General features: G+C 38.0%; 4 protein-coding genes across 8 annotated transcripts; 2 read left to right on the top strand and 2 right to left on the bottom strand.

The window, feature by feature from the left end:
• Positions 1–96: 96 nt before the first annotated feature.
• Positions 97–6,082, bottom strand: prr19 (proline rich 19). 3 transcript variants are annotated; one of them, XM_082550942.1, is made up of 4 exons: positions 5,924–6,082; positions 2,906–4,228; positions 1,130–1,206; positions 97–1,027 (listed from the first exon to the last, which is right to left on the bottom strand). In XM_082550942.1, exons 2-4 carry the CDS (start codon positions 4,056–4,058, stop codon positions 404–406), a joined length of 1,854 nt encoding a protein of 617 aa, XP_082407068.1. In that variant the 5' UTR covers positions 4,059–4,228; positions 5,924–6,082; the 3' UTR covers positions 97–403. The 3 variants fall into 3 exon arrangements, with proteins under 3 accessions (XP_082407068.1, XP_082407069.1, XP_082407070.1); XM_082550943.1 differs by lacking the exon at positions 5,924–6,082 and adding an exon at positions 5,346–5,434; XM_082550944.1 differs by lacking the exon at positions 5,924–6,082 and adding an exon at positions 5,233–5,334.
• On the top strand, positions 5,551–11,212 carry pafah1b3 (platelet-activating factor acetylhydrolase, isoform Ib, gamma subunit). 2 transcript variants are annotated; one of them, XM_082550946.1, is made up of 6 exons: positions 5,551–5,628; positions 6,572–6,662; positions 7,386–7,475; positions 7,611–7,727; positions 7,892–8,014; positions 9,346–11,212. In XM_082550946.1, exons 2-6 carry the CDS (start codon positions 6,582–6,584, stop codon positions 9,604–9,606), a joined length of 672 nt encoding a protein of 223 aa, XP_082407072.1. In that variant the 5' UTR covers positions 5,551–5,628; positions 6,572–6,581; the 3' UTR covers positions 9,607–11,212. The 2 variants fall into 2 exon arrangements, with proteins under 2 accessions (XP_082407072.1, XP_082407071.1); XM_082550945.1 differs by lacking the exon at positions 5,551–5,628 and adding an exon at positions 6,206–6,294.
• Positions 11,213–11,590: 378 nt separating this feature from the next.
• Positions 11,591–13,162, top strand: LOC309716868 (uncharacterized protein). Its single transcript, XM_082550947.1, has 5 exons — positions 11,591–12,105; positions 12,199–12,249; positions 12,391–12,468; positions 12,598–12,651; positions 12,869–13,162. Exons 1-5 carry the CDS (start codon positions 11,901–11,903, stop codon positions 12,955–12,957), a joined length of 477 nt encoding a protein of 158 aa, XP_082407073.1. The 5' UTR covers positions 11,591–11,900; the 3' UTR covers positions 12,958–13,162.
• An 83-nt stretch (positions 13,163–13,245) lies between these two features.
• Positions 13,246–22,040, bottom strand: LOC309716864 (hemicentin-1-like). 2 transcript variants are annotated; one of them, XM_082550939.1, is made up of 15 exons: positions 21,831–22,040; positions 21,318–21,614; positions 20,363–20,644; positions 19,995–20,258; positions 19,503–19,775; positions 19,124–19,375; positions 18,730–19,005; positions 18,364–18,615; positions 17,946–18,230; positions 17,340–17,615; positions 16,488–16,763; positions 14,921–15,172; positions 14,469–14,753; positions 14,107–14,346; positions 13,246–13,673 (listed from the first exon to the last, which is right to left on the bottom strand). In XM_082550939.1, the coding sequence occupies exons 1-15, from the start codon at positions 21,880–21,882 to the stop codon at positions 13,585–13,587; spliced, it is 3,651 nt and encodes a 1,216-aa protein (XP_082407065.1). In that variant the 5' UTR covers positions 21,883–22,040; the 3' UTR covers positions 13,246–13,584. The 2 variants fall into 2 exon arrangements, with proteins under 2 accessions (XP_082407065.1, XP_082407066.1); XM_082550940.1 differs by lacking the exon at positions 17,340–17,615.
• Positions 22,041–22,896: the final 856 nt, after the last annotated feature.

The raw sequence follows: 22,896 nt of genomic DNA, 5'->3' as shown, positions 1-22,896 counted from the left end.
AGTGTTTATGTATATATGCAATTTCTAAAAATGTCTTTTAAATTACTGTTTTGCATTTAAAGGGATGCGCAACTTTCACAAACAAATAATATTCCATTATGACATGTGTTTTTAATTGTACAGAAGTCCAAAATAAACATAAATGCTTAAAAAGGTTGAAAATGATGCATAATCAAAGGCTACTTAACTCAGCAAAAACAGGACAATAGAAAAAGACAGGTTACTCTTCAGAGGATAGCTATTGCATCTATGCTTAATGCTATGGTTACATTAATATGGGAACATAACATGTTTATCACTCACTAAACAAAAACCTTGGAGTGCATAAATTAAGGGAGAATTGTACTTTAATCAGTCATAGAAATATTGATCCACATGCTTGTATGGAGAGCTTTACCACACATTAGTACAGTCTCATAGGAGGGAAGGACCACGGCTCAGGGCTAAGGAAAGCAGAAAGGGAAGGTGAAGGGTCTCTCTCAAGAATGAATGACGGAGGGTAGTGCATAATATCAGTGTGCTGGGACTTCAGAGAACAAGCTGAAGCGTGACTGAACTGGTTTGAAGGTTGGAAATGGCTGCTCTGATGGTGAACTGGGGCAGCAAAAGAGGGAACACAAGAGTACATATCAGTTCCAAATGGGTCTTCCTGCTGGGCAAAGTGCATTGGCTCTCCTGCGTATGTATCTGGCAGCTGCGATTGGTAAGGAAAAGAGGGCTGGGAGTTGCTGTCAGAGTACTGTAGGCTCTGATTTCCAAGTAAGCTGGATTGGTCCATGAAGCCATTTTCAAAAGAACCAAATGTAGCTGAATTTTTGCTCTTTGACCAGTTTAAACCATCTTGCCAGTTCTCAGGTACAGAAGCCACTTCTCTCTGGCATAAAGTGGTAGAAGGAGCAAACAAAATGCTTTCTGGAGCTTCACAGGTCTGAAGGTTCATGAACAATGGAGGAGAGAGACTTGGTCTGAGGATATCATCCAAAACACTGTCAGCCATATCCGCAGGGCTCGCCAGCCACTCAGTAACCTTGACAATTAACATAAGGAATCATTATTTATTATCAGAGAATCTTATATTATAGAAATCTGAAAATAACTTAAGAGTGACAATGTAAACTGAAGGCCTCACCTGTTTTTGACTGCAGTGTTGCTGCAGACTGGTCTTCCAGCTGGAATGGCTATTTGCTGGCATATTAAAAGAGATATCTAAAAATAAGGAAACAAAACTGAAAAAATGTAGGTATGTCATGCCTACTTCTGTTTTTTTTTTTTAAATAACCACATAAAATGATGTAAAACCAAATTGATGGTTTGTGTCTTTTCTGTATTCTTTACACAAATTAATCTCCTGACATAAAACAAACACAAAACACTTTTTAGGATAGGTCAAAAAATCCAAACCTATCTTCACACAATGGATGCCTATTAAAAAAAAAAAAGTATTTTTAAAAAAAAAAAATCTTCCTCATCATGCAATACATGGAGTTAAGATCAATGTTTTCTCTTTTTAAAAAAAAACAAAACAAAACAAAAAAACAGCAGAAATGTTGGTTTAAAGATATTTAACAGTAAATAAACCTTTAAAACTATTTTAGCACAGAAGGCATTATTCAGTCATTCTTTAAGGGGAAAAAGGTTTTTTTCAGTGTTTCACTTCTCTTCCGTAACTGTTTTTGCACGTGTTTGACAGAAGGAAGAGGTGGCGCAAAGACAGACAAGTATAAGAGAGGACAGTGGTGAGTTAATGACAACTGATTGAAGTGCAAGAAATGTTAATTATTCTAAAACCATAGATAGACAGATGCAGATTTACACTAAACATCTGTAAGTCTGATAGTAGAGAAGCTGGTCCTAGCTGGAGTACCAATAACTCTCTGCCAAAGTTAAATCTGAACCAAATACACAAGGTCTACAAGGCAGAGGGGGAGTAACAATTACTGCAACGGTAAATTCTATAGTACATGACAGCACAAAGACACGGGAAGAAAAAGTGACAACAGGTAAACGTGATGTAGGTGGAGGTCATGGTCAGTCTCTAAGGGAAACACTTTGTGCAGAATTCGCAATTAGTGTATTTAAGTTGTGTTTGTATTGTGTGCATAAGAACAAAATAATGTGTGTGAGCTTACAGGATGCAGCATGCACTATTACTAGTTCAATTTAATCTGAATGACTAAATGGTTAAAATACACCAACATAAAAAGACAGTGTAAATATTCAAGCTATCAAACAAAAGTAAATGTAAGAACTTAAATATTTCTTACCAATCAGCTTGGCAATATATTACTAACAATCACTTTTATACTAAGTACTTATAAGTAACAATGAATGCAAAGATAGTCCATAAACACTTTTAAAATAACGAATTTTGAGCATATAATCTGTATCACAATGTAATAACATCTATCAAACAGATGTTTGATCAGCTGGAAGTTACACAGTTGAAATTATTACCATGTCAACCAGCATGGCTGTGGTCAAACAGAGATCATTAGACATAATCAGTTAAAAACTTGCACCAGAATATCTCCCCTATGATAGTGATAGATAAAGTATAACAAGTAGTTGTTACTTTAAAAAAACGAAACGTTGAGCTTGAACAAATCTGCGCTTTCCTTTATATTATGGGGGACATGTATTTTAAGCTCTAGACCAAAATACTAAATTTTGCTCTACAAGGGCCTGATATCCACTTACGATGACATTATAGTGCCACAGTTCAATTGAAATTTTAAACGAATATCCTCATATGTGCGTCTCATTTTTGCCAGAAACAAAAATCAGGTAAAGAAAATCTGGCAATTCTTTGTTTTTACACTCATCAGGTCCCAATGAGCCCAAATATCAAAAAGAAATAAAAATGCATGCCATGGAAGAGTTCAAGTCTCAAGAGGTTAATGCTCACCTGCGGCAAAGAGATTCTCTTCATTTTTCCTGGTTGGCTCTTGATCATGATCTTGGTCTTTCTTTGTGGGATGCACAGCAAAGCTACGATGTTGCTGAAGTCTAAGGAGGTTCTCTTGAAGCCACGGTCCATGTGTTTCCCTCAGAGAGTTTAACAGGACCTCCCTGCTCTCTGACAGCAGGTTTCTCCTACTGATCGACGGAAGCTTCAAACGTTGACACAAACGTGCTGCTACTGCACTGACAAACTTCGTTACATACTCTGGATCTTGTGTTCTGTCCTGTATCTCACAGCTGTTAGTAGTGGCTGAACTGGAGAGTTTAAGTGGGCTTGAGGTGAGACCATGAGTTTGTATCTGCTGAACAGGGGGCTCCTGGTTCTTTGGGGTTTGCACAAGAGTAGAAATCACACGTTTCTTTACATTTGTGTTGAAAGACTTAATATTGTCTCTGTCAACAACCGGAGTCAGCAGTGATTCTCTGCTGTTTTCAGACATGACACATGCCCACTTGGTTTCTGTTGTTAGCACATCGAGGAAGCTGTGTTTAGACCAGTGGCTGCTTTGAAAACTTTCACATGAAAGAGGGAGTTGTTGTTGTGGTTTCTCTTCTGTTGTGACATCTGACTGCTTTGACTCAAACTGGATGTTGTTCTTTTCCTTCTCTTGGCAGTCAGTGTGGGCTTTTGAAGCAGGGTCTGTATTTTTTCTGAATGGCACACAGCTCCCAACATCTGTATCAGCTCCCAACAAAGCATCAGTGGACAGTGAAGCAGAATTGTGCAATGCTGAAGATGAATGTGAAATTACAGTGTTCTTTTCTTTTCTTTGTTCCTCCAGTTTTGGCTGTTCACTTAGCAAGCGTTCAAAATCAATAGACTTCACCTCATGGTTAAACAGGCCATGGTGTCCTGTCAGGCGGCCGTCTGTGATGATACTGGGCTCCTGCACAGAGCGCACAACACTTGGAAATGGTGGATTTCTCCTCGAAGAACAATGGCAACTAGCACAACAGCAGTTATGCAAATGTGCCATGTCTATGTTGCTTTGGCAATGACGGTAGTGATGATGATGGTGATTTGACTTGATCTTTGAAATCTCTTTCCAGCCACCTCTTATTTGACTCCTCTCCTTGCGGGTCTTCAGTCGTTTCATTTTTTTCTCCTCATTTGCCTTACTGTAGTGGGTTGAATATCTGGGAAGAGTACTGAATCTTTTTGCAAAGCAACACTTTTTATCTGTTGTTTTTGTTTCTTGTTGAAAATTGTTGACTTTTCCTTCTTATAGAGGTCCTGCCACACACATGGCTCATGCTGCATTCTATTCTGTAGAAAAATAACCACAGTTAGTAAAGCAGGCTTGATAATACAGGATGTGGTTGTACCTCATTGAGGTCGACTCTAGTATTAAAATTAAGAGCAACTTACCAATGATTCAGTGAAACTGACTAAATATAAATTTGAATGTGGGCTTTGACTTGAACATGTAGACCACACATAATACAACTTTCTAAGCACTTCATAAAAATAATAAGAAAGCATGTAACATACTTGCCATAGTTTAGCAGAGATAGATAAAGTATGAAAAATGTCTCCTTTACCTTAACATTATTTGTGCAATTAAACCCTGAAGTGAGGATCATTTCATGTACAGTACAAATTGTAAGGAAATTAATTTGCATGACATTTAAAATCATATTAAACTACAGACACAAAATCATTCCAATATATAATGTATTATTTGACCTGTTCCACAATCACAAGAGTTTCACCATATATGTGCAGCTGTACACACTAAAAACTAGGTTTCGAGAAAAACATTTCACATAAATGGGCGAAAAAGAGACACTGAGCAGATGGGCCAACTGCAGTCAGACTTTGAGCACTTTAAGTACCCCTTCAGATATTTTTGCAGTTTTATAGCTGTGGTTACATTTCTCTGTGCATGCATGGTTGTAATTATTTATAACGTTTGTAATTGTATAGATACTGAATAGTAAGGTGAGTTGAGCTGACTACACCCATCAAAGTTGCCTGTCAAGTTCATATGGTCTGCTGTTAACCCTGTGTAAAATAATAATAATAATAAAAATAAAAACATTAAAAAAATATAATAATAAAAATATGTGCAGTATTGAGATGACTGCAAGTCAAAAGTACTGCTTATAATATATGTGAATGTACTTATTTCTACTCTGAATGTCTGGGGGGGAAAAGCCCCGGACAATATCCTGTATGCACACAAAAAAGTTAGAACTTATACTTCTGTTTGCCCTGTTGGGCATTCCTACAGTCTCCATCTCACCCCATCCCACTTCTGTAACACCAACCTGCTACTTTCATTACATCCATAAACCTCCTCTGCAATCATCCTCTTTTTCCTTCTGCCTGGCAGCTTTATCTTTAACATGCTTTGCCCGTTGTGTCCACTATCCATCCTCACCATATGTCCAAGCCATTTCAACTTTGCTTCAATGTCCCTCCTAGTCACTCGCAACTAAAAATTTAGAATCTTCAGCGCCACCTCCCGTCTTTTTGTCAGTGCCACCGTCTCCAAACCATACATCATCGCAAGTCTTACTAACATCTTAACTTTCCTTTTGCATTCTTCTATGCTTATGTCGCCAATCACACCTGACACTAGTGCCCACTCACTCCACCTCGTCCACAACCTCTTCACCACTTCCTGTGTGGACTGTTCGTTGCTTTGGATGGTTGACCCCCAGGTATTTTGAACACAAATCAGCTCGAACTAATACTGAAACTTAATGAAAACTTAACTAAAACGAGCAAACTAACTGAATTATGTCAGCAAACTAACTTGGAGATTAGCAAGCACCTACTATCCCCAGGTGTAATTTAAGTTAAGGTGACACGCGGTGCATGAAGTCCAAGCTGTAGCTGCTTAGAAGCGAAAAGTATTTCCAACTTTAGCAAACTGTAAATCAGTTAAAACCGTAAATACATGAGAAAAAAATAAATGAAAAGGAAAAATAGTTAATAAACATAGTGTCTACTTACCAAAGTCGTTAACAACCGCTTAATTTTATCGCACACCGAATGTGTCGTTGCACGGCAACACGCAGCCGTTGCGTTTTTTACACGCAGTGATAACGCCCAAGAAAGCCCACGAGTTGGACGAAACTACCCTCACAAAACGAGGGGTTACACAGTATCAACTCTGCTCCATTTCTCTACTTATGTAATCCTTTATTATTTACATTCTCATATCATATTTTGCACACTACAATTTTATATGTTCAAACGTCGGAAAATTAAAATATCTAAAACCATACATGTTGCTGACTACTCATGATAATGGTACGCTCTGCTGTGCTGAACCTCACTTCCGGAAAGTGATTCGGGGGGACAACAGTGTTTTTGATTTAGTGGTATGCTATGATAAGTTATACCTCTTAATGCAGTCATTATGTTAATCTCTACCCTTTTCCATTCTGCAGAGCACAGGCCTATTTAATTTCACAATTTCTCTTATCTTTGTTCAACTACATCTCTTATGTGTTCCAGCATGTTGAGCTAGCTATTGTAGCTAACTTTGTTAGCTTCCACAGATCTCTCAAGCGAACAGAGCTATGGGCTATTTATGAATTGGTTTGTATACATTGCTGAAAGTGTGAAGAACTCAATGCGACTGTTTTCCCAACACAGGTAAAGCAGAATGAGTGCAGGAGAACCAAACCCAGCCGCCACACCCACTCCCTGTGAAGACACGCAGGGAGATGGACGATGGATGTCTATGGTGTGTGACTTTTATATTATTTATAGGTTTTATAAAGTACGGTGTTATATTATTCCGTTTGCATCGTTGCTGATGTTTAGTTCTGCAATCAGTGAAGATAAAGGGAAGCTTCATAGTTGAAAAGAGCCAGCTACTAACATATTGTAGTACATATTGTTGCAATAATGGCCTTCATAAATTATTTAAACCTGTCTAATAAATGAAAATGCAATGGCTTGTGAGGGGTGTGCAGTTTTGCAATTGATTGTGAAAGAAAGGAGAAAAGTCTTGGCAAATTAGTATTTTTTCAGACACATGGGGATATGCATAGATATTTCATTAATTGATTAAAAAAAACCCATTAGAAAATGTTTTCTCTATCCACATAACAGCGCATTCTAAATACATTTTTGTACCTGGACTTGCCATGTAAAAATGAAATTGCTGGTGTTACATTCAATACTGCACTGTGATGATATCAAAGTGCTTCTAGAAAGTAGACTCGCCACTCGTTAGCCTTTTGGCGTTGCCATCGGGCATTCATTTGGGTAGTTATTTTAAAGGATGTCTCTAAATGAACACAAATGTCAGTAGTCACCAGAAAATCAAAAGAAACATACCATGCTGATTCTTAAAAAAAACACAAGGTTTTAAAAAGTTTGTCTTGCAATATGTGCGGATGTTGTGCAATGGTTGGTACTGTAGTAAAAATATATATACATCTTTTACATTTTCTTTTTGTAGCACAATCGGTTTGTGTCCGACAGCAAAGACAAAGAACCTGATGTCCTGTTTGTTGGAGACTCTCTTGTTCAGCTCATGCACGAGTTTGGGGTAAAACAAAGATTGCATTGATATGTGTGCCTCTGCCCATTATGTAACTGATTTACGTTTTCTCATAAATGTTTTCAAAGTGTGAAAACTTGTTGTGGAACATGTGAATGCAATATTATTGTGGTTTGTCTGCAGATATGGCGTCAGTTGTTCTCACCTCTCCATTGCCTTAATTTTGGGGTGGGTGGTGATGCAACACAACATGTGCTGTGGCGACTGAGCAACGGTGAACTGGATAACATCAGCCCAAAGGTTCAAAACAGTGCCAGAAATAGATAACATGATCATGCTTGTTTATTCACACAAAAGACTGATTGTGCTCAACTCTGTGTTAAAATCCCACTTCCAGGTACATTGGGTCAAAATATCAGCGACATGTGTTCAGTCATGTATTGCTTTGTCTTTTGTTGTTGCAGGTCGTAGTGCTGTGGGTAGGAACTAACAATCACGGTCACACTCCTGAACAGATCTGTGGAGGCATCTTGGCTATTATCCAAGTTATCAAGAACAAGCTTCCCAATGCCCACACGCTTGTACTTGTACGTGTTTTTCCTAAAGCATTCCTTGTATCAGGTGTTAATCTGCTCACCCGCATGTTTTTTGAAAATGACTAATGAAGTTAATTCAACCATCAAAGTACAGTGCGATGTCACCCCTTTTAGCAGCATCTTAGCTATCTGAAATGAGGTGAAGTGTAAAGTTATGGATGCTTCTTCATAGGCTGGAACTTTGATTATCTGTGAGCCATTTCATGTAGTATATTCAAGGATTTTAAATATACACTGCAGACATTGCTCATAAGAATAAGGGCTTGGAAGTATTTTGTTCTGAGGCCCATTTGGAAAAACAGTGCAGCACACACTCTACAGACATGCTCTTCAACGAGTCTGCAGAGAATAGCAGCTTGATGGGAGCTGTGTAGAAGCTGCAATCGCTGCTGATGCTGTTGCAACTAAAGTTAGAGACTGAAACTGAAATATTTTAGGTACTTAGAATAAAACGAGACTTTTGAAAATTTAATGCTAACTGGAACAACCTTTTTTGGTGAACCTTGGAAACTAATATCAAATGAAAATACAGAGGAACTCTCTTCAGCTTGAGTCTTTGCCAATTTTGTAGAATCTATCAATGCAAGTTGTCTGATGAGCCTGTGGTGAATATGTTTATTGAGACTGGGATGAGTTACGTGTATTTAGGACATGTTATATGTATTCTAATAACTATTCCAAAATTCTTGAATTTTTTATCTTGCTATAATGATCTCTTTAACGGGGTTGGCCAGTCTGAACAAAACTAACATCAGATCACTAACATCTATGGGTTTTTTTTAAAAAGACTTAATAGTTTTCGTTTGTTTCATGTGCTATCTTCAATGTATGTCACCTATATGTAAGTTAATGGTTTAAGAAAATTGGATCCGCAGTAGAATTTTGTTCAAGTCACCACTAAATACAGAAAGAAGAATTAGAAAAAGTGCTGCAAACCTGGTTAACTCTGGTAATTAAAAAAAGACTGAGATTTTCAGACAATAAAAACTAAACTGAAACGGCAACGGCTTAGAAAATCTGCTTGAAAATCAACTGATGCTATATTGTATTGTATGTAAATGGATATCTTAGATTGTTTGGATCAGAAGGTTTTGTGCTATATGATATGTAGTTAAAAGTAAACCAGAGGAGTCTCTGCCTGGTCAGGTGAATGTTAGGGGGCCAAAAAGCTGTAATTGTTTCAGACAGGTCTGAAGTTTAACTGTATTAATTTACTGTATATGTACTAGGGGCAGAAACTTAATTGGAAATTCAGCTAACACGCATATGAAATAAGGAATATGAAACATTTAAAAATAAGTATGCTAATGTTTGTTTTCCAGAGTTTACTGCCCAGAGGAAAAATGCCAAACCCTCTACGGGAGAGAAATGCCAAGGTGAACGAGCTAGTAAAGGACACCTTAACATCCCTTCCCCGTGCCTCCTTCTTCAATGTAGACCCCGGCTTTGTTCACTCCAATGGTAGCATCTCCCACCAGGACATGTACGACTACCTTCACCTGACCCCGAAAGGATATCAAGCTGTATGTGAACCTTTGCATGCCCATCTCAAGGCCCTGCTAGGTGAACCTACTGACAACTGAGCATCTAGGTCACAAAAGTACACTACCACAGTGGTCCTTGTCCCTGTTTCAAGAAACCATTGCACTTATATTATTAAGATGTGTAATGATGGATAGAATCAGTTATTGAGGGCTAAGAGCTGCATAAACTATTTGTGGAAGACCTCTTCAAGGCCTTGGTTGGTGACCACTGTTAAAGACAATGTGACCATACGGTTTTTGTTTATATGAATTGACAAATCCCTACTTCCATTCCCAATATTGCACCTGTTCCATTAGCTTCTCTGACACAAAGAATCAATACAATTGGACAATTTTGTTTGTCATCCAGGGGCCCTCTGGTTTAAGAGAATAATAATGAGCTAATTATACTGTCCATTATCACCCTCATGATTGGCACCGCTCACTAAAAGTGATGTCATATCCACCGGTGCAAGTTTTTGTGTCATTTTAGCCGGTCGCACACCTCTCAATTTTTTTTACCTGTGTGTGGGTGGCATTGGCACCATGGCCGGTAATTCCCAAATTATACAGAGGGAGATGCTGCAACAGCTTGACAAAAAGACTTCTTAAAAACTCAGCTTCTGGTTTGAGCTTCTTCTACTCTTAAAGAGGGCTGATGTGGAGGTTTTATCTCAGTGATGACAGTTTGTTTTAGAAAATGCTGTAGCGGGTAACTGAGCCCTAAGCACCAGTATTAATGGTGACTGCTGTGGTGATATCACTGTTTGCAAATGACACGACTAATGCGCTGACCATAAAGCACCCTTTAACGATACGTGAAGAGATGGCTGTTAGAGCACACATCAGTCCAGATGTTCAGTGGTCATGAATAAATTTCAAAAGTAGGCAGCAGCTTTATATTCTAAGGAAGACATTCTGTAGGTCAAACCGCTGAATGCAGCACCTTGTTAAAGGCTTGCTGTGCTGCAGATCTTATCCCTTTGGCTATAGCTCATGAATCCTTCACACACAAAAACAGGTTGCACTTTCTTGAACTTTAGGAACAGGAGCTTGTTGGAAAAGGATGCAGGATATATCAGGTTTAAGCCAAAATATGCCTGTATACAAGATAGAACAACTGCCCTTCTTAGAAGATCCTTGTAAATCATCTCGATTTCACTGTTCTTCAGGTTACCTTTATTTGGCAATAGCTTTATTGCGATGTCTGATGTGTTTGGTTTCTTTTTTTTTTTTTTTGTACCTGTTCATTTGAAGGACCAAAGTGTTTTGGGGTTTTTTGTTTTTTGTTTTTTTTTTTTGCTTGTCTGCACTTGCAAACAATTGACCGTTACAGTTTACTTGCTTTTCAGCATATCATGTTATCTCATTAATGCCCTTGTATCTTTTCCTTTATCCATAACAGCAACAGAGTATTCATATGAGAGACTGTTTTGTTGCAAGGATAGATGTGTTTGAGTAGGTCGAGAAGCTGTGGTGATATATCTAGATGTCTGTGAATTGAGATAAGTCTTTTGTAATGGCTCCTTCAAATATTTAAAGGCTTTACTTCACACTAACCTGCTTCTGGGCCTCTTGTGTGACGACTGTGCTACATTACATGAACAATTGGATGGCCAACTGTGTAAGTGATGAAAGATATGCATTAAATATCAAAACAAGATTGGATCTGTGTGTTGAGTACCACTGATGCAGAGCTACATGTTTAGGCCTTGGGTTCATCAAGAGTACATATAGATTGTTAGATGTGTAAAAGAGATTTATTACGTTTGCTTGACTGGTTTTGTTCCTGTCTCACGCATATTTTGTGAGCAGAGGCACGTTTCAGAAACTTGAGGAAGGTGAACAAGTCTAACTTTGTCCATACCACCCATTTGTGAGTTTTACCACGAATCTGATCCTTTCTCCAACTGTCATCACACATGAAACAAAAGCAGAGCACTTACAGCTCTTCTTGACATTAGCAAACACGATTTAATATTGACAGTGATGTATCAGTTGCAGTCATGCTGACAGAAGTGATAACCGCCAGCCAGTTTTTTAACGAGAGTAACAGATATATCCTGAAGACAGAATTTGATCCCAATTTTTATCAAATTAGTGAAAGGCAGCAAAAAGATAAAATGCATATAAAAGATTATTGATGTATTAGGTTCCCATCAGGAAAGTTTAACTAGAGGCTATCAAATGGGCACATCTGACATTCAAGTGCTCTTTTACCGCATCTCAGTAACCCTGTGAATCTCTCTAAAAGCAAAAAGCCATTACTCAAAACCACTATCTGTTGGCAAGTGTACATCATTCTGTCAGTCACTGCCACATATCGTAAAATTGTTTTTTCAGCCAGTTGATTAATGTGCTGCAGCCATGATTTCATCACCATCATCCTTTATAAAGAGCCGGAACACCAACCCCATCATTTCTTCTCTGGGACTGAAGTCAGTGCACAAGCAGGATTTCTTTCCCCGAGTTCACTGAATTGCCTTTTCTCCAACATGGGACCCAGGGTGCTTTTGCCGCTGGCTCTTGGGCTGGTAATATTAACTGATTGCATCCAAGGTATAGTATGATACTTCGTAAAAATCTTTTTGTATCCTGTGCACCCTATTCTGAAGTCTCCTTCTCTATTATTTTCCTTTTCATTTGTTAAAGGTGTTCATGAGACAAAGAAACGGAGCCTGGTTGTCAGCGCATTCACTGACGGTATGTGAGATTATTTTCTAAACACATTTCGACAAGACCAGCTCCTTAATGATAGTTACAGGTTTGTATCTAAATACTTACTTTATTAAAATTGTTATTATAAATCTTTTAAAGTTATTTCTACAATAAACTGTGCTACAGGATCTGCTGTTGAAGAACTACTTACAACTGCACGTCCAGTCATCCAAAGACAGGACAAAAGACCTTGCACCTGTAAAGGTGACATGAGAATTTTACCAAAGAATGTATAGATATTTACATGTATCGCTTTTATGTAAGTACATCCTCTCTCTTAGAAAAATACAGTATTTCTAACCCATTCTTCTTCTTTTATTATATGTCACTCAGGGAAGGAAATGGGTGTGATGAACAAAGCCTGCCACTGCTTGAATACTGGAAAGTGTAAGTTGCCTATAACTTCTAAGATTTTTGGAATAGGGAAGGAATAAAATGATGAGAAAAATCAGTGATAAAATCAATTATTGTATTCTCTTTATTATCATGGCTTTGAAGAGTGATTACAGATAGAAGTTACACATTTTTTTTCATTTCATTTTTTCATTAATTTTCTTTTTTGTGTCCAATTGCTTTATCTTTCTGGATTCATTCAAACCACAAGGGAAAAAACACTGCAAGAAGGAAAAGTTCAAGAACATGAAGATATGCCAAAGGATTAATAAATCCTTCAACCCCTCCGTGCCCATATGAGCAATATAAAGAAGCCCTCTATTCTTACACATGCATGCTTTTGTAAGACTCATTGCCAATCATATTTTCTATGCATACACATGATACTTTTTACAAATGCAGTGTAAAAGAAACTTTATCACTGGAATTTGAACTCACTATAACTTTCTGAATGGGACCATTATTATTTTAAATATCCCACTTAATAAAATCTCCAAAAAATATATTATGTTGTCTTTTTTTATTCATTTTTTAAAAAAGTAATCAATCAATCAAATAAGGTGAATCAAGGTATAATAAAACATCTACGTATATATATTATTAACATGGTTAAATGCTCACAGTGATTATAATTTGTAAGGAGTACACTTTCCCTGCTTTCCTTTTATGAAACTATTCACTGAACTAGCTCCAGGGGAGTGATTACAATGACAGTATTAAAACTAGCGAAACTACATTTTACTGTTAATAGATATAATATTGAACATAAAAAATAGGCATTGCACTAATTAAATAATGTGTATGTCTAACATTAGGATTATGGACTGCGCTATGTTTTCTTAATCATTGTGCAGGAAGATTGTTGTCAAAAAACAGGGAGCGAGAAAGAAGCCTTTCATTCTCAGAAGACTTAAGAGTGTGGAGAACTCAGTTGAACAACACAGGCGCAGAAAAGGCAAACAGAACCATCATCATCAGGCTGCCTTGGTATGGGAAGTGGATGGCAGGGGCGTGAGCTGGGGGTGGAAAATATGACAAGCAAAGAGACACGTTTGAGGTTAGGACTGAAAAAGAAAAACGCTTAAAGCATATTTGCAAATTTATAGCACTGCCTGTGGCCAATTTTAAAAGATGGGTGCGATCATCATAGTTTCTTTAAATGCTCCACACTACAAAGACGTCGTTTGGCATTAACGTCTCAAAATCTTTTGTACATTTCACCTCTATTTTTCTATGGAAGCGTAGAGCTGCCACCCAGGCAAAAGAAAAATAGAAGTATGTCACGTTATAACGTGACATACTTCTATTTTTCTTTTGCCTGGGTGGCAGCTCTACGCTTCCGTAATTTTCTTATGAGGTCATAGGTTATAGTAAAATACCCGTTGCTCAACAACACTAAAGAACTTGTTAAAGAAAAATGAGTAGAGATAAGATGTGTGGTTTATTCACCTGTGACGGTAAGATTTTGGTACATTGTGATATCAGTCACGGGGTTCCATGCCTTGCATATGTAATTCCCAAAATTCTGGCTGGTTGCAGGGAATACAATAGTAGATGTGTTCTGTAGAGGTGTTGACAGATTGTTGAAGAACCAGGAGAAGTCACACGCTGGTCGAGAATCAGCCTGGCATATCAGGGACACGTGCATGAACATACTTGCACGGGAAATGGTCAGTCTGACTGGGCCATCTGGAAAAAGAAAGATTTCGTTTGAATAATGTACTGCAAAATTATGAATAGTGTTTCCTTGGCACACAATTCAAAAGAATATTGGGCAGATTACTCAGAACTAGTTCTCAATAAACACTCACAGTTCACCAACAGTCTGTACTGGGGGCTCACATGATCACCAGCCTTATTGGTAGCAACACACTGATATGTCCCTTCACTGTCCAGTGTCACTGGGGTGAAATGCAGCATGTTGTTTTCAGTATTATAGGACGCATATGAGTTATTAGAGGGATTAGTGTTAAGCTTCATGTTGTCTTTCATCCAGTAGATCGTGTCATAGGGCCCAATAACCTCACAGGTGAGAGTAAAGTTTTTAGTGTCGATTGGAATTGTCTTGTTTTTGATCATCACTGACTCTATGGCCTCTGTAGACACAAATTACAAGGTGTTAAACACAAAAGAGCATGACATCTTGACTGGAGTACATCCCCATGAAATATTTAGACTTTAAGAACACAATAAGAATTTGTATTTGATCAGTTTCAGAGCCACATGTGCAACAAATTTCCCAAAAATCTTAAAGTGTTCATACCAACAACTGTGAGCGTAGTGGAGTTTGTGCTGTTCTTTCCTGTCACATTATTAATGGCCATACATGTGTATTCTCCACTCATGTTGAAAGACAAGAGGCTAGTTGCATACACTGACGTGTTGGACACAATTGATCCATTGAACCACCAGCAGAATTGGCTGAGTGGCTCTGACATGGCAGAACAGCTGAAGACGGCTTGACGTCCTGTTTCAGCAAAAGCTGGCCCATAAATAATGGGCTTTTCTGGACCATCTGTAACAGCAAAAGAGGATAGGTGACTCTAACAGTAAGAATCTAGAGTGTTAACTTTTTTGTTAACTACAAAGTTCTTTAAATTGTGCCCATGTTGGACTCGTGCAAGTATCCTTCTTCAACTTGCGGTTAAAAATGTGGTGATGGATCAGCATGATGCAAAAGAGACTGACACACCTGTCCCTGATGAATGTTCTTACAGACGTTTTGAATATCTGTGCCGCTCCTGAGGAAATTTATTGTCTAAACTTTTGAGCAACAAGCAACACTGGAGTATTATAAGTAAGTATAATACTTAGTAAGTAAGTAATAAGTAAGTAATTTAGTAAGTAATAAGTATTATAAGGCAAAGATAACACTTTGAGTTAGTATGAGCTACCACCGAGCAATTTAACATTATGAAGCAATTTCATAGTCCTACCTTTAATGCAAAAGAGTAGCCCACCTGACTATATAGCATGCAAATTTGTCTTTTGAGCTGGGTAAAGTATTATCCAAATTTGGATAGGTTCTGGTCAGCTGTGCAGTTCATTGTATATTTATTGTGTTGACTCCTGTGTCTTAAGAGACATTGTAGTTGCAACACTAAAATACTCTTTGATAGTTTTATCATGAAATTGGTCACCTGTGTGTCAAGTCATCATGTTTTTCACAGCTGTGTGGGTACGGTTCAGCATGTAGTGTGATTGCTATCCACACCAGAGCATGTAACACCAGTGCTTTCTCAATGAAAGCTGACTTTGTAAAATTGCTGCATTAAGTAAATTACTAATCTATAATTAATGTGAAGCTAATACAAATTGAGGTGCACTTTTTGTAAAAGTGATCAATCAGGCAATCGTAGTTAGGCATATGAGAAGCAAGTCTGCACATTATGAACATTATGACCCTTTTTGTAGAATCCATGTTTTAGAATGGTAAATGGCCTGCATTTGTATAGCGCTTTACACTACATTCAGTCATTCACCCATTCAAACACTGGCAATGGCAAGCTACATTGTAGCCACAGCTGCCCTGGGGCGCACTGACAGAGGCGAGGCTGCCGGACACTGGCGCCACCGGGCCCTCTGACCACCGCCAGTAGGCAAACATGGGGTTAGTATCTTGCCCAAGGATATTTGGCATGCAGCCAGGAGGCAGCCTGGGATCGAACCACCGACCTTCTGATTAGTGGCTGATTAGTGGCTCTGCCACCTGAGCTACAGCCACCCCAACTGAAGAACCGAAATACAATGGATTTACCTAATTTAAGGTGATGCACCATTGACATTGAACCATTTAGTAGCATACATTCTATACATTCTAATATACTCACAATTGACAATGAGGTTATAAGCAGGGCTGGCCTTGTTTCCAAAAGCATTAATAGCCATACAGCAGTAGTTTCCATTATCATAGCGCTCCACCATACTGAGGTGGAGCGTCTTATTTTCCATGTAGAAAACAGTTCTGTTTTCATCATGCAGTATCTCCCCATTCTTCATCCAGTAAATGTATTCAGCAGGTCCAGTTACATTGCATGTTAAGTTATATGAATAACCTTCTATGGCCGGCATCATTGGTGCTTTTACTTCCACATTTTCTATTTGATCTGCAAACAAAACAAACACAACAGTCATTTAGTCAGAAAGACATGACAAAGGTAACTTACATCAAAGCTGTTGTTAAAAAGGTCCCGCAGTGCCCACATTTAACCTTTAGTATGAGCCTTCAAATACTCCAAAACTGGTATGTTAACCGCACTTTAGCGCATCTCGGTGAGTTTTAAATGGCCCACGGCAGCCACACAACAGCCTATTGTCCCTGATGCCCTCTGGTTATAGACATAACATTGATAAATCACACACTGGCACGCTATGGAACACTTTCTTTTTTTTCCAAAACCCGCAAAGCATGAAGAAATGAGACAAACACACAACACACATGCACATAGATATGCAAGTATAATTTAACATCTGTGCATTGTCTTTTATTTACTGCCTTCTGTAAAGTTTCATACGATATTGATATGTTTTATGTATTTGTAATTAATTTTTCTGTGCCTGAACTTTTGGTATTTCACATAACTGAAATGATCTGAACTCCAGATAATTGACTTGCAACAATTATCTTGAAATGTTAAAATCATATCACTCAGTTGCGTAAATCTTTAAAATATCAAACTCACAGATGACAACGAGCATGTAAATAGCGCTGGGCATGTTTCCAGCAGCATTAATAGCCAAACAGTAGTAGTTTCCAGTGTCATATCGCTTTACTGGATTAATCTCAACTGTCTCGTTATCCTTGTGGAAAAAAGTCCTGTTGTCTTCATGCAGTCTCTGCCCATTCTTCATCCAGTAAATGTAGTCAGCAGGTCCAGTTACATTGCATGTTAAATTATAGGCGTAACCTTCTTTGACAAAGGTCACTGGTGCATTTAGTTTTACATTTTGGATTGGATCTGCAAACAAAGCAAACCACATAACACTTAATTTCTCTATTTAGCTGCCATTCCTCTTTCTAAGAAGGAAAATAAATTAAATACACTTTTTGCATCAACCCAAAAACATGTTGGCTGTTTTGTTAAGTATTTAAATCCCCAAAATGTCTAAATACTGCTAAAAAACATATCATGACTCTTCATTTGGATCTTCCTTACAGCAAAATTTTCTCAGGGATGTAGATATTAAAACAATTTGTGTCTAGCATTTGAAAATGAGTACAAAATTAAATAAAACTAGTTTTCAAAAAAATAGAAAAAACACATTTCATTGCTTTCTGTCATGCTCACAATTCACCAGTAGTCTGTACTGGGGGCTTTTTCGCTGGCCAGCCTTATTGGTAGCAACACACTGATATATCCCTTCATTGTACGTTGTCACTGGGATGAAGTTCAGCATGTTGTTTTCAATGTTATAGGAGATATGTGAGTCATTAGAGGGGTCCATGTTGAGCATCACGTTATCTTTCATCCAGTAGATTGTGTCATAGGGCCCAGTAACATCACAGGTGAGAGTAAAGTTCTTAGTGTTGATTGGAATTGTCGTGCTTTTGATCATCACTGACTCTATGGCCTCTGTAGACACAGAACATGAGAGTTGAGAGGGTAAGATGTCTTTAGTGTTCTTTATTCTTGGAACACAATAGCAGCCAGAGTCATATGTTAAAAATGTTTCATCTAATTCCTCTGAATCCTAAAGTTTTCATACCAATCACGGTGAGTGTCGTGGAGTTTGTGCTGTTCTTTCCTGTCACATTATTAATGGCCATGCATTTGTACTCTCCGCTCATGCCTAAAGACAACACATCAGTTGTGTAGTCTGATGTATTGGCCACGATGGATCCATTGAACCACCAGCAGAACGTACTGGGAGGCACTGACTTGGCAGAACAGCTGAAGACAGCTTGATGTCCTGTTTCAGCAAAAGCTGGCCCATAAACAGAAGGTGTTTCTGGTCCATCTGTAACAGAAGAGGAGATAGATGAATATCTAAACAACTATAAATGTAAAACTTAAAAATTGTTCATTTAAACATGACACTAAACTGCATAAAATCTCTAAATATTATACTCACAGTTGACAAAGAGCATGTAAGGAGTGCTCTTGTTATATGAAACGGCATTAACAGCCATACACTCATAATTGGCATTATCATAGCGCTCCACCATTCTGATGTGAAGTGTTTTGTTATCATTGTAGAAAACTATTCTGTTGTTTTCATCCAGTGGCTCCCCATTCTTCATCCAGTAAATGTAATCAGCAGGTACATTTGGGTTGCATGTTAAATTATAGGAGTAACCTTCTTTGGCAGGCATCATTGGTGCTTCTACTATTATGTTTTGCAGCGGCTCTGCAAACAAAGCAAATCACAAAATAGCTCTTTAGTTCTCCCCCGAGGCACCTGTCTCCTTTTTATGAATGAAAAGTTATTTTGTGTACACCAAAAAAAATGGTCACGTAAGTCTTACCGATAACAGTAAGCATTATGTCGGCAGTGCTGTTTTTGCCACTGATGCTGTTGAAGGCCACACAGAGGTACTTTCCACTCATGCTGGTTGTCAGAGACGGTGTGACATACTCTAACTTGTTGGAGACCAGAACATTTTTGTGGTACCATTCATAGATGCTGGGAGGATTAGATGTTGCATTGCAGGTGAATGTGACGTAGTCTCCTGCCTTTGCCAAATTTGGTCCCATAACATTTGCTTTCTCTGGTCCATCTAAACACATAAAGAACACCACAAATTACTTTCACTGAAAAATGCTTATGTGACTACAGGCATTCAGATAATACAGAACTGACATCACAGTGATAATCGTTATGTTAATAATGATACAAATACTTACAGTAAACTGTGACTGTGAAGGGGTCGCTGGTTTGGTTGCTTACAGAATTAAAAGCCTCACACTGATAATCTCCACCATCTGAATGCTGGGTTGAACTAATAGTCAGTGTCCTGTTGCCCGTGCCAAACGTTGTTTTATTGTCAGCAGAAATAAGTTGATGATTTTTCCACCAATGAATGATGTCAACAGGTCCCGTCACTTGACAGCTCAAAGAGAATGTCTCACCAAATATTGCTGGTTTGGCAAGATTCACCACGACTGCTGTCACAGGATCTGTTGGAGTTTAGTAAGTAATTTAAATTCACTCAAATATTTGACCTGAAAAAATATGGCATGTTCAACTAGATAATTCCTCTGCACTGTACAAAGGAAAAGGCACAAATCACAACTCTTTCTTTTTGGTCTTGATGGTCTACCAGCTCAGCAGATCTGAGCAGCAAAGTAAAAAATAAAACAAAATAAATTTTTAAACAGATACCAAACCAAACTTACCCACAATCTGGATCGTTGCTGTTTGGCTGCTGTATCTGAACGTGACATTATTGTGAATTAGGCATGTGTAATTTCCTGACATGCTCTCGTTAACTTTCTCTAGTTCAAGCTTTGGTTCAATTTTGTTTAGGTACACTCCATTAACCATCCACTGGAACATTGCTGGAGGACTGGACACCGCTGAGCATGACAGTGTGATTTTAGATCCGCCTTTGTATATACTCATAAGGGGCATGACTGTCATCTCCGTGTTACTTGGGCCGTCTGGTGACAGAACAGGGCATAAATTGTTTTAGAGGTTATTGTTGGGACAGCAGATTGTTTTATAGATTGTATGCATGTATTGGTGTCTTTTGGTTAGAACTCACAGCTGATAGTCAGATTCACAGGGGCGCTGATGTCATTACTGACATTATTAGACACATTACACTTGTATAGTCCTTGATCATAGCGGGTCACGTTCATGATAGTGAGAATGGTGTTTCCACTGCTGAGTTGAACTTTTTCATTGGCCGTGATCATTGAGCTCCCATTGAACCACTGATAAGACAGGGATGTACCTTTGGACACACTGCACATAAGTACTGCTGTGTCATTGAACTCCACCAGGTTGGTTGTGCTTGTCTGAACGGTCACATTTGAAACAGACTCTGCGGAGAATAAAACAGCAAGGCATTTGTCATGTTTTATTTAAGCAAATGTGTCCTCCACCAAATATATATGAAAATGTGACCCATATGTTGAAATAAAGTCAGGTTCAAGATAAAAACAAATAAAAACAAAACAGTCTTATACAAAATGGCCTCCTTGGGTGACAGTATTGGTCTGTTGATTTGTCAGTCCAATTCTTTGGTTCATCAAGGATATACTTTAATTTGCATTTACCTCTTAAAATTTTTGTTAAACAATGACTTGGTGTGATGTCGTGTTCTGAGTTGGTATTTACCCTGACTTTTATCAGTTTGATGTAAAACCTTTGTTGTAACAATTGTTGAAAATCAAGATCAACATATTTTTGATAGTGTTATTTAAATTTATAGTGTAATTGTTTTCCCTTTTTTTCTAGATAGATATGTCTACAATGTGATAGTGTGAGTTGTTTTTCTCCTTAACATAATGGAACCAAGAGACTCTGACAATGCCTCTTTTCATAAATCATAACAAAGTTAATTAATTATAACAACAACAACAACAACAACAATAATAATAATAATAATAATAATGACAATGATACAGAAATCGTGCAAGAAGTATAATGTAGGAAGTGAAATCTTCTTGAAATCTGTGCTGGTGACTAAACAAGAAAAATGAGAGAGCGCTTACCTTCAACTGAAAGTGTTAACTGAGAAGAAATTTCATTGATTAGATCCTGTACTGCGTAGTTTCCAGAGTCTTCCAATTTTACTGAGTGTATGGTCAGTGATGAAGTACTTTGGTTAAAAGATACTCTGTCACGCCAAGTTTTGGAAATAGCAAAACCCCCATTTAGTATTATCACAATTTGGCGGGTGTTGAATAGCCATCCGCCTGAGCTGACAGTGTAATTGCTGCTAAGGGTAACATTGTTTCCCACTGCGACGGGGTTCTCAGAGGCATATAATGTCTGACTGCATGTCACATCTAGAAAGAGAAAGCAAGTAAAATATTCAGTCGCCACGTAGTTGTCATCCACACACTGGGACAGAAGTAGTTACAAAAGTACTGATATATGTCAAAGTAGTATATTTAAAGAATTTTAATTGATATTAGGATCTATAAATTGTCTAATTCTCTGACCCTGTAGTTATTGTAATAGGCAATAAAACTCATCGAACTTCACTTATCATTCAGTTTTACCTGTGAAAGTTACTGCAGCCAAGAATAGGATGAACACCACTGGAGACTCCATTAAGCTCCTTGGTATCCTTTCCCTAAACTTGAATCTGGCTTTGATGAATAAAATCCTGTGATATTCTCTGCTACCTGCCTTCAAATCAGCTAATATTTACTCTGTAACACTGCAGCTCTCTGTGTTCTTGATGCAAATGCCTTCCCCTGCCTTCACCATCATCATACCACCTCAAAGTCATGACCACACCTTGTTTTACCTTTTTATATTGATGCTTTACAGGTGCACACCTATGAGTGTCCATTTACTGTATACTGTTGTTCTGCAGCTTTTTCCAACCAAGGAAACATGTGGAGAGCGTTTATAATTTTAACACGTGACTCTGTACCTAGAATGCAAACCAAATCTGTGGAATCTTGGTCTCTGAACGTCATTTTAGTATTCTCATAAAAAAGATGAGTCACTTCCTCCCACAATAGAGATGGAAACCACTGAATTGGACAAAATAAAAACAAATTTGGGGTTAGGCATTTGCAGATTCAGCTATGATGATCCATCCAAATCTGTAAATGCCTTCTTATTGGATTATTTGGTTATGAGTTGCACCCAGAATATCAAAACTTAAAGAATTTGTAGAGGACAATGGACTCTCTGTCCCACTATACTGGATCGTCTCCTTCTCCTACTTTGTTTACAGTAACCAAAGAGACACGGGATAAATGCACTATTCATCTGTAAACAAAATTACAATTTTCTTTCCCCCATAAGACTAGAATAAAAATAAATAAATAAATAAGTTTCACAAATACCTCTCACAATCAGCTCAATTTTTTATTTTCAATATACACGATATCTGCTTTTCTTTTTTTGGAGCACCTAATAACATGTGGTGTTAAAGGCTATAAACATTGAATCGATTTTAAGTGAAAATAAACCAATAATAGGGTTGATAGAGCAAGGAAATGGCAAACAAAGACATGATCACGCTACACATAAAAAACAAGGGTGTTGCATTCACTAGCTGAGGTCACATCCTAATTTAGGTATGACAGTATTTCTAGTAGATAATGGTGA

Source organism: Aulonocara stuartgranti (assembly GCF_965226115.1).
Source record: "Aulonocara stuartgranti genome assembly, chromosome: 11".
Taxonomy (NCBI): domain Eukaryota; kingdom Metazoa; phylum Chordata; class Actinopteri; order Cichliformes; family Cichlidae; genus Aulonocara; species Aulonocara stuartgranti.
Note: the sequence above shows the minus strand (reverse complement) of the source record. Positions and strands in the feature narration are given on the sequence as shown.

What these genes read in the sequence shown, in the direction of transcription:
- prr19 (XM_082550942.1), bottom strand. Translation starts at nt 4,058, where the DNA reads ATGAAACGACTGAAGACCCGCAAGGAGAGGAGTCAAATAAGAGGTGGC. An exon ending in AGAGAATCTCTTTGCCGCAG is followed by an intron (nt 1,207 to 2,905) that starts GTGAGCATTAAC and finishes CCTTATTTTTAG; the next exon opens with ATATCTCTTTTAATATGCCA. An exon ending in AACACTGCAGTCAAAAACAG is followed by an intron (nt 1,028 to 1,129) that starts GTGAGGCCTTCA and finishes TTAATTGTCAAG; the next exon opens with GTTACTGAGTGGCTGGCGAG.
- pafah1b3 (XM_082550946.1), top strand. Translation starts at nt 6,582, where the DNA reads ATGAGTGCAGGAGAACCAAACCCAGCCGCCACACCCACTCCCTGTGAA. An exon ending in AGCTCATGCACGAGTTTGGG is followed by an intron (nt 7,476 to 7,610) that starts GTAAAACAAAGA and finishes GTTTGTCTGCAG; the next exon opens with ATATGGCGTCAGTTGTTCTC. An exon ending in TGGATAACATCAGCCCAAAG is followed by an intron (nt 7,728 to 7,891) that starts GTTCAAAACAGT and finishes TTGTTGTTGCAG; the next exon opens with GTCGTAGTGCTGTGGGTAGG.
- LOC309716868 (XM_082550947.1), top strand. Translation starts at nt 11,901, where the DNA reads ATGTGCTGCAGCCATGATTTCATCACCATCATCCTTTATAAAGAGCCG. An exon ending in ATTAACTGATTGCATCCAAG is followed by an intron (nt 12,106 to 12,198) that starts GTATAGTATGAT and finishes CATTTGTTAAAG; the next exon opens with GTGTTCATGAGACAAAGAAA. An exon ending in AAGACCTTGCACCTGTAAAG is followed by an intron (nt 12,469 to 12,597) that starts GTGACATGAGAA and finishes TATGTCACTCAG; the next exon opens with GGAAGGAAATGGGTGTGATG.
- LOC309716864 (XM_082550939.1), bottom strand. Translation starts at nt 21,882, where the DNA reads ATGGAGTCTCCAGTGGTGTTCATCCTATTCTTGGCTGCAGTAACTTTC. An exon ending in TGTGAATCTGACTATCAGCT is followed by an intron (nt 20,259 to 20,362) that starts GTGAGTTCTAAC and finishes TTCTGTCACCAG; the next exon opens with ACGGCCCAAGTAACACGGAG. An exon ending in TTATAACCTCATTGTCAATT is followed by an intron (nt 15,173 to 16,487) that starts GTGAGTATATTA and finishes TTGCTGTTACAG; the next exon opens with ATGGTCCAGAAAAGCCCATT.